This window comes from Corvus cornix, chromosome 4A (genome assembly GCF_000738735.6).
Source record: "Corvus cornix cornix isolate S_Up_H32 chromosome 4A, ASM73873v5, whole genome shotgun sequence".
NCBI classification, from domain to species: Eukaryota; Metazoa; Chordata; class Aves; order Passeriformes; family Corvidae; genus Corvus; species Corvus cornix.
The window spans coordinates 9,343,272-9,353,229 of NC_047058.1; the positions used below are offsets into that span (position 1 = coordinate 9,343,272).

Here is a 9,958-nt window from a genome sequence, read left to right on the forward strand (position 1 = left end):
TCATAGAGGGTGCCACAGGAATAGGTTCACAAAGGTATTGCTTCAGGCCAAATCAAACTGTTGTAGTGAAAGGAATGAAGTCGAGGTCTGAGTCAATGAAGAGCCCTGCAGCAGAGCAGTGAGACAGCAAGGAGAGAGGAGAGGAGAGGAGAGGAGAGGAGAGGAGAGGAGAGGAGAGGAGAGGAGAGGAGAGGAGAGGAGAGAGGAGAGGAGGAGAGGAGAGGAGAGGAGAGGAGAGGAGAGGAGAGGACAGGGACAGGGAGAGGATTTGCTGATGGACTGCAATGCCAGGACTAACCAAAAGATTTTTGACAGGTGACAGTGAGGAAGCATTTCTGCACTGACAGCTTCTATGTCTTCAGCTAGAATGTAAACAGATCCAGCCTTGATATGAAGACAGAGAACTCCACCACTTTTGTTGTTTCAAAACTTAGATATAAACACAAGGATTTTTAAATCTATGCCTCATTTCTAATCTAAATTTGTCTGGCTTCAGTTTTCAGCCACTAGTTTTGTGGTTTGGGGGTTCTTAGCCCTTTTCTGCTGTACTCTGTAAGACTCTCTAGAAAGCAGTATTTCATTCTAATCCCCAAAATCAAGATCTCAGGCTCAAGTCATTTTGTCATCTAATTTATGTCAGTCTCTATCAGTACACCACAGTAAGATCACAGAACTGCTGGAAGTCTCCCTGTGCAGGAAATTGTTTCCAGGCCTCCTGTTGAGGAACCACTTCTGTAACAACACCGACAACAGAATTATAGCAGGAGTGGAATTAGAGATCTCCAGAAAAAGGACTCAATCTTGCACGGGTTTGTGCGCTTTCCCTTCGCCTGCTGGCACACGGTACTTTGCAAGGTCAGCCTTAAAACGCTGAATTCAACAAGTGTAAGTTCATCAGAAGCAATAAAGGTAAACCCTAGTGACTCTTCTCCCTCACTCCAGGGTCTCAGCCGGGGGCTGTCAGCCCTCACTCCGGACCCAGCCGCAGCTCTCGAGGAGCCGGGCACGGCTCTACCGCACAGCGGCGAGCACCGGTACAACTTCACCGCAGCTGCTCCGCGCTCCCGGACGAGGCTTGAAAAAGTTAACCGCCGGCCTGCGGGAGCAGGGGGAGCGGGCGGCACGGCCTCAGGGTAGTGCACGGCCGTGGGGCAGCCCCGACGGGGCGGCTCTCTGTACGGCCCCGGGGGAGGCGGCCCGGCTCCTGCGCGGCGAGCGGGGCCCGGCGCGTCCCACCCCCGGCCTTGACGCCACGCGCTAATGAAATGCTAATACCGGGGCGCGGAGCCGGGCGCTGCCCGTGCCCATAAAACGCGGCGCGGCGTGGGGGCCCTGCTCGCAGCCATGCAGAGCGCGGCCCCCGCCGCCCCGCCGGCCCTGCACCTCCTCACGTCCTACTTCATCGACAGTATCCTGGGCCGGGGCCCCGCCGCGGGCCGGCACGGTGAGAGGTGGCCCGGTGAGGGGCAGCGGGGTCGCTCCACGCCCGCCCGCCCCAGTAACTCCGCGGTTGTCTCCCGCAGGCGCGGAACGCGCGGCGCCGCCGAGGCCCGATCGAGCGCGCAGCCCCGCGGAGGAGCCGCCGACGGAGGAGCGGGGGGAGCGCCCATCCGGCTCCGAGGCACCGGGTCCGGTGAAGAGGAAGCAGCGGCGATACCGCACCACGTTCAGCACCTTCCAGCTGGAGGAGCTGGAGCGCGCCTTCCGCAAGTCCCACTACCCCCGACGTGTTCACCAGGTAGCGGCGGGAGGGGCGGGCGGGGCCGTGCCGGGGCGGCGGGCAAGCTCCGGCTCTAATCGTGTGTGCCCCCGCAGAGAGGAGCTGGCCCTGCGCCTGGACCTGACGGAAGCCCGGGTGCAGGTGAGTGCCGGAGGGGACGAGGGGCGAGAGAGGATTGAACAGAGCGCGTTTTCCCCCTTGCTCAGCCGGGCGAGAAGGGAACCGCGGCGGTGCCGGGCACGCGTCCTGTCCGCGGCGGGTGGTGCTGAAGGGACGGAGGAAGGGGCGCGTTACCTCCGTGGCGGGGAAGCGGCGGCTCAGGAACATTCCCAGGCTGAGCTTCACTTCCGCTTCTGCTGCCGCCGTCATGGGTCGAAAGGCAGGTACTATCTCCTGAGTTTTAAAACAGGATTTAAAAAGAATAAATCAGGTTGTTTACAGAAAATGAGGGGTTCTGTGGGGCATCCAAAGTTAGTTACCAAGGCTGCAGTGTTTACATCCTTCTTTTGCCCTAATTTAGCTCAATAAAACTGTCACTCTTCTAAATGACTGGTTAAAACAAATGAAAGATTAATTTGACATTCATATATGACAGTCAGATCCTGTCCAGGAAAATTTTATACCCAGCTAGGCTGTGATTGTAGCAATGCCTGTAGAACTTCAGCATACCTAGACAGACACTAATCACTTGTAGGCTGCAGTTTGCTTAAACTACAAATGACCCTTAGTAACTTTTCCTGACTCTGCACTCCTGCTTAACAATATCTCTTAAAAACCACTTTCTTTAGATTCATCTCTTGATAACCTAGAAATCCCCATTTTATACAGAAATTATAGCTTAAAAAAAAAAAAAAGGTTATTTCAAAATGCATGGAGGCTTTCAAGTATTTATAAGCTGCAAATGACAATTGTACTAAATTTGGCTTGTGCTGTATAACAGATATTGACGGTTCCAGCACAGCTCTGGGTATGTGCCTACTTGTGAAAGACTGAGAACTGGTGCAGCTGCTCAGTGTGACAGTCCTGCTTACTCCTGTATAGCTTTGATGCTGTTAATGCCAGATCCTTGTTTGTATACTTTGTCATTACTCCGGTCACTGGCTCTGCAATGGTTCACACCACAGTTACAGTCTGTAAAATTGTAACTTTTTTAGCTTTTTATTTTAATATGCACCATCTTCAGAAAAAACATTAGAAGTATGAATGGTACTTTATAATTGAGTCAAAGAATACCTAGATTAATTTTTCATCTCTCTTTGGTGGACTTGGAGGAAATTATGTACCCTCCCCTCTTCTTAATACCAACAATGATTAAAACCTCTAGTCACTGACATGCCCCACTCTCTGACAATTACACATGGCATCTCACAATGAAAAAGACATGGGTGAAAAGCAGTTAATTTAACTGTTACTGTCACATTCCCTTTGTGGGGTACATACTTTGTAGACCCTGTGAAGGAATGGTGCAATGGTACATGGCAAAGAGAAACTCATCTTCTAATGACTCAACTAAAGAAAAAAAAATGGAAATGTTTGTGTTTGATGGAGTCAAAAAGGAATTAACAAGCGAAATGACAGAGTTGATGCATCCCCAGTAAATGGAAGGAACAGCAAAGAGCTGTTCCTGGTACCTCTTTGCCTCCTTAATATATCAGAACACAAGTCTCCTGGGCACGGAGCACAAAGTCAGCACAGTTGCTTAGTGTGAGCTTACAGTGCACAGAGCCAAGCCCCAGTTCCTATCCTGTGGGAGACAGGGTGCAGCCTGGAGGGAAGGAGATGCATAGGAACAACAGGGATGTACTCTACTTAGCAAACTACTGTAATTACCAAAAACTTGCTGCATATGCCCATGCTCATAGTTGCTCTATAAGGCATCCTGTGTGAAATGAAGACTTCAAATCCTCTCCTATGGTACCTGGCTAAATCAGCTGACATGGAAAGTAGCACCTCTTTATTTAGTTAAGCGTAAAATCAAGAAATTAATCTTACTCAATGCAGTCAGACCATTTCTTCACCTCAGTGTGTTTTACAAATTGAGGTTTGCTTCTCTGGGGAGAACCCTCCGTCAACCAGCTGAAATGGGTACCAGCCACTGCATTGTTCCTCCTCTTGCCTTTTGAGTCTTACATGAAAATGAACAAAGAAAAAAAATTGCATGAACATATGCTCATTCCATCATCACTTCAAAGAGATCCCTCTCACCCAACCCCCCTTATTTACTTTTATAGAATAACAATGATGGCAGCATTCCTTACCTTGGGAAAGAGGTAGTCAGAGAGTTTGCAAAACATTTCTGTAACCTGGAGCCACCTTGGCATGTTCTTCAATAGCATTTGCATCTGTTGTTGCCATTCTGTTTCTCATTATTCATATTGTTAGGATGGAAAGAAAACAAGAAAAAGTTAAAAGAATCTTTTATCTTGTTTAACGTGAGGAGTAAAAGGTTCCATAGGTATTTCATTGCCATAAACTACATCAGTTTTAAAACACCAGCTTACAGATGTATCTGATCTAGACATCCTTGTCGTATTTTCTCATTACGATCCTCTTATTCGCTTACAGCAGAAGCACAATACAGTTATGCACATCTATGTATCTTTTTGTCATCTTTAGGTATTACATCAATTAAATAGGATACATTTCTAAAGAAAATTACAGCAAGAAAGCAATCAAATTTTACGTGCTCACCTCTTCCTTTATAAAAGGCCTAAATCTCTTGTCAGATATGCATGATGCTAGTAATTACAAATATAATCTGGGTAATATTTAGCATACAATTCAAAACTTGATGGTTTAAAACTAATTTTTGAGTATTAAGTAACGCTTTCTTTCTACAGTATTTTGCCATTGATATTACGGTCATAAAAATCCTAAGACTGGTGTAGCAGTTTCTATTATGGTTAGTTTGTCACTTCAGATGTATCTGAAAATAGAATAAAGGCAAGTTAAGCCTTTATTAGAAAAAAAGGAAAACTGCTTAACAAAAGGTTCAGGATGACTAATCCGAATGTTAATGACTATAATGTGTGCAGTAAATTTTGAAAGTTGTTTGTCATGTCAGTCTAAGGTATGAGGCATTGGTCTGCTCCTGTTATCACTTGAACCGATGAGTTTGTACCAATAAGGAACCAAAAGCCAGCTTTTTTTGAATGGTCATTATTAGATATCTATGCTGGCATTTCCTTCCAGTTTGAAAAATACAAAACCTACCAATGACTAAATTTTGGGGTTAAGCTCAAAATTACCTGTAACATTAAAAAAATTATTTTGTAGTCAAAGTGCACGTCTGAGTGATTTGCTTTAGGACAGAGAAAGCAGAAAAGCAGATATTTAATTTTGTGTTAGGCTTCTTTATGAAGAACAGATTGAAGAACAGTACTAAGATTTAGTAAGGACATGAACACCTTTGCAGCATTTATCCTTTTTAGGAAAGGCTGTATCTGTATATCTGCAGTGTGAGACAGTTAGTGCCCTTTCAATTGGATTTTTTTTTTTCCATAGAAAACACTAACACCTTTGAGTTGGTGGTCTTCTCTTGTGAGAGCTAAGCTCACTTACAAATTCAGGATTGCTGGTTAACAGTGATTTAAAATCATCTGATCCCAGTAATTTAGTTTTCCTTACCAGACCCCTGTCTTGGACTAATACAGGTGGAGTATCTAGTCCTCACTGCCATGCAGGCATAGCTGCCTGGCATTTCATAGGCTCAGATATTCCTTTGTAAGACATCTGACTATTGAAAGCTGATGGTTGCTGGAGGAAAGACCAAAGAATGACTCATAACACTCAAGAATTTCAAGTACCAACTTCAAAAATTTTGATGTTCTGATTTTCTGCTGAGGGCACCTCCCTCTGCAGACTGCCTGTGAGCGAGACAGTTCTGCGTTACACGCGTAACCCAAGGGGTATAAATCCCTCTTCCAGGAGAACAGGAACTTCCTGGTGTAAAGATACTGTATGCAATGAGAGGACTAGCGTAGTACTTCTTCAGCTGGATCCTGAGAACCCCAGAGCAAGTGCTTTGAAAGAGTCAGTTCTTACTGACAGAAAGAAACAACATCAGGCTCGGGACAGCAAGGCTGGGGCATGCTGCAGCCTTGTTTGGGGATCAGCACCCCGGTATGTGGAGGGCTTTTCTCCCAAACACACTTCGTGTCATTTAAGCACCTGAAGGTAAGTCAGATTGCTGGAAGTGGTCATAGGGAATGGCTGAGGTAAAGCAAGCTGGGTCCCCCAAAACCTGATTTTTAGATACTTTAGATGCTATTTAAAACTCTTGGAAAACATTTTTTTTACTGTAATATAATTGCCACCTCTTGAATGGCTTTGTTGAAATTTAACTTTCAATAAATAAGTTATGAAAGGAAGAATGATCATTTTTAATAATTGCTCTTGCATTTCAGGTGAGAGGTATATATATTGCAATGGCTTTAAAACGTGACTCTTCAGCCAGAGAGTAGTCAAATTTACAATATTTATAAGTGATTTATTTTGTAATAAACCCACTAAGACATTTATGAATGAATCTTTTATATTAAAGAAGTGGGGTTTGGTTTAACAGTAAATATTTTGCCATCCGTATCAATACGTGCCATGGTATCTGGTAGGACAAACTGCAGAGTAAGTTCAGCTAATGCCTTTGTAATTTTTTATTGAAGGTCTGGTTCCAAAACAGAAGGGCAAAGTGGAGGAAACGTGAAAAAAATGAAATTCTGGGGACTGTTCCAAGAATCTCCTTAACACACCCACTTGGTCTATTTTTGGATGTTCCACTGAGTCATTCTCCCCTCCTAGATCACACGTGGAGGTCAATGCCTCTTCCAACATTGGCTGTGCCGTCCACGTCCCCAGCTTTTAGTCCTTCAACCTTCGGGCCATTTGGCCTCAGCAGTCTTACCTGGACTTCTCTCTTCAGAAATCCTATTTTAAATCCACATTTTGGAAGGTATAGAATAATTTTCTTTTTTCTAAATCTCAAAACTGTTAAAAATTCTGCATTTATATTAGTTTGCTACTCGCATGTTCTCAATAAACTTACTAAAATGGGTTAGTTCCTGTGTAGGGTCACTTGATTAGCAACAGCAAGATTTAGGTTTGAGTCATGATAATAAAAACGTAATACGTAATTGATTTTGGAAGACAAATTGTGCATACTTACTGCAATTTTGGTGTCACTGAACGCTAGTCTTCATACATACTGCTGTGACCTGTGTGGCTGCAGCTTCATCCTTCCCTCTCGCTCTCTCTCAAGTATAAATACATTACATATAAAATATGTAAATACTATATATATAAGTATATATAAATATATAAAAAATAGAAGAAAGCACTCTTGCTGAAATTAGAGCCTGTATCTTAGTACTACATTAACAGAAAAACAAATGCTTTTCACATGGAATCAATTGATCTGAACAAATTGTCGGCATAAACAGCTATATAAATTGGCCTTCTTATGAGGTGATTTATTGCTTTCACAGAACAGACTACAGTATCCAAGGTTTGTTTAGAAAGGATTTAGCATGAGGGGTTAAGCAAATGGTTGCTGGTTTAGATATCTGCATGCTATGTCTGATAATCTCTTGTTCGTTTTATTTAAAAGTGGTTTGGTTTTTTATTTAGGGTGGGGTTTTCTGCTTGTTCTTTTTTTAAAGGGCAAGACACTATACTGCAAAATAAAGCTAAAAAAAATGTACACTTGGAAGAAATTGGAAATTTTGGAACTTTTTTCCCTAATACTTTGGTGGGGGGAAGCTGCAAATCAGAAAGTATTTGTTCTCCAAAACAATTCTTAATTTGGGTAATATTGACTTCTTTCAAATACAGGTTTCTCAATGCTTTAAATCCTCTTGTGACAACAGCTTCAGTACTAATGAAAGCTCCTGGACCCCCGTCAGACCCTGTTCTCACCGCCTTCACTGATCCAGCAGCAGTTGAAAGGAAAACGTCAAGCATTGCAGCGCTAAGACTCAAAGCGAAAGAACATTCAGCACAAATCCCTCAATTAAACCTCATCTCCAGTCTTACAAACACTAACAAAGAACTTTGTTAGGAGCTCTCCCACAGACTACAGCCACGGAGGGGAAACTGAATGCCTTCTCCAATAAGTAGCTCTTGTTAGAGAGACACATTTAAAAAAAGAAAACACACACAGAGCTGTAGTTCCTGCAGTTTCAGTAACAGACTGAAAGGAAATAAACCTGCTAAACATTGTTTTCCTTCATTACAACAAGAAATCAGGTAGTATTTTGGCTTGTATCATCTCTAGCACTGCAGAAACAGAAGCAGGAACTATCTCATCTTTGTAAATCAGGTTAACATGTATCTGAAGCTTTGAAATCGCCAAACTCACCAGAAGCTACTCCAAAAGCTCCAAATTCTTTGTAGGAATAACCACTTTTCTAAGCAATTCTTAATTTCTCAGGAGGAGCTCTTACATGCAGTACTTGAGACGTAAGAATCAGTACACAGTTATCAACTTGGAGACCATGCTTCATGTTGAAGTGCAAATGCCAGTGAAATATTGCATTCTAGACAGACTTAGCAGGTACAAGATGGGGACTATTTTCAGTATGGGCTTTTGATTCAGAACTAGGTTTGTATAAAGAGTACCTTGTTTCAAATTTTAAAAAAAAAAGTTTGCTTTATGTTCCGGGTGGCAACGTCTTAATTAAGAAAGTTTAACCTCTGTACACGAACTGTATCCTGTGAAAGTAGGTTAGCAGTGTGCAGTAAATTGTGTGTAGTTCTCTGTGTATGTATATACATGTCAGTCAGTCAGTCCCTTATAGCTGTAAATATGAGGTTGCTGAATACTTTTAGCAAGATTTCTGGCACACCTTAGCAGACCAGTAAATTAACTGATTACTTGTATATTTTGAGACATTTCATGCCTTGAGTAGATTCAGAATTTAAGTGAAAACTCAATGTGAAGTGTTAAATTCTTCCTTGGACCAATGTTGAAATGAGTGAAAACAGAGGCCTTACTGAGCAGGAGTCTACAGTCGATCACAATTCTGGACTGCAAGACAGGTCGTTTTAAGTCTTTGCTGAATTTCCCCATCCAGGACATGGGAGTGAGAACAACTCTCCACAGGTCTGATGCTTTAGTGTAAAGTGAGGATACGTAGTATCCTCCTGGTGCTTTAGTGTAAAGTGAGGATAGGTCATTGTATCCTCCTTTTGCAGCTCACTTGCCTACCTCACAGGGCTGTTGTGAGGACTCATTAAACAAACATGACACTGTGCAAATGGCAGAGTTACACAAGTGCTAATTTTTGCTTCACAGCGAAAAAGAAAGGCCAACAGTTGGCTGCACATGGAGATGACCTTTCCCATACCTGTAGCAGAGGTCTAAGCAAACTCTGTTCCTTGGACAGCATGGAACTCCTCTACTGATGCTGCCTGGTTCCTCAAAACTGTCCTCAAACATATTTACACTGAAAAGATTTCGTGTATTTTAGAACTTCTTTCTCAAGGCAGCTCTGGGCCTACTCTTAAAACTACACAGTTGTGTTCTCAGCTAGAGTTTGAGGTGCATAGCTCCAGCTACATCACTGCTGCTTCTGGAAACTGCACTGAGCTTGTACTTAGATTCAGGACAGAGAAGGCAGTTTGCTGGGTCGGACAAATACTCATCACTTTCCACAAGAGTGAAAGTATTTCTGGGTTCATGGACCTCATTGGTAGCACAGGTAGGAGAAGGTAGTGGTATTTCAGCTGTTAGGAAAAGTCAGCTCCCTACTACCCAAGTTACAGCAGGGCTGCACTGTGTGTCAAGCAGCAGGAGACTAGGGAAGTGAAGTAAGCAGGACCTCTCACACAAAGTTTGAGTGTGTTTCTTCCACAACAGCTATTTGCTTCCACCAGTCCACTCTCATGGCCCAGGCTGCCAACTGGCAGTACAACACGGTATCCACTCAAGTGCTGAGTTTGTTCCAAATTAACCTTTTAAGTAGGTTAATGGCTTGAAAACTGTCATTACACAACTCCTGTTCTGTACAAGCTTTTGTGGTATCTTTCCTTGCCACCAGTGTCTCTCTCTTGCAATGCAAAGAGGTTCTGCTGGAGACTCACTGTTTTATTTAAAGTGCAGAAACTGTCCTGCATTTTCCATGAGCCGTTAAGAAAATAACTCTCAATAGTAAAACCTGGGTATTTTTGCCAAATTATATTCCAAATTAAGTTCACCAGAAGCAGCATGTGAAAAATAAGAGCTGAAGGCTGGTGTAATGCATT

At 43.3% G+C, this 9,958-nt stretch overlaps 1 protein-coding gene across 1 annotated transcript; it reads left to right on the forward strand.

Moving 5' to 3' along the window:
- The first annotated feature begins 1,202 nt into the window (after nucleotides 1-1,202).
- Nucleotides 1,203-8,982, forward strand: LOC120412052 (homeobox protein ARX-like). The gene is given in 6 exon segments (XM_039572334.1): nucleotides 1,203-1,444; nucleotides 1,524-1,720; nucleotides 1,722-1,738; nucleotides 1,816-1,861; nucleotides 6,382-6,668; nucleotides 7,547-8,982. Coding segments are annotated over 6 exon segments (873 nt in total). The 5' UTR covers nucleotides 1,203-1,344; the 3' UTR covers nucleotides 7,773-8,982.
- Nucleotides 8,983-9,958: the final 976 nt, after the last annotated feature.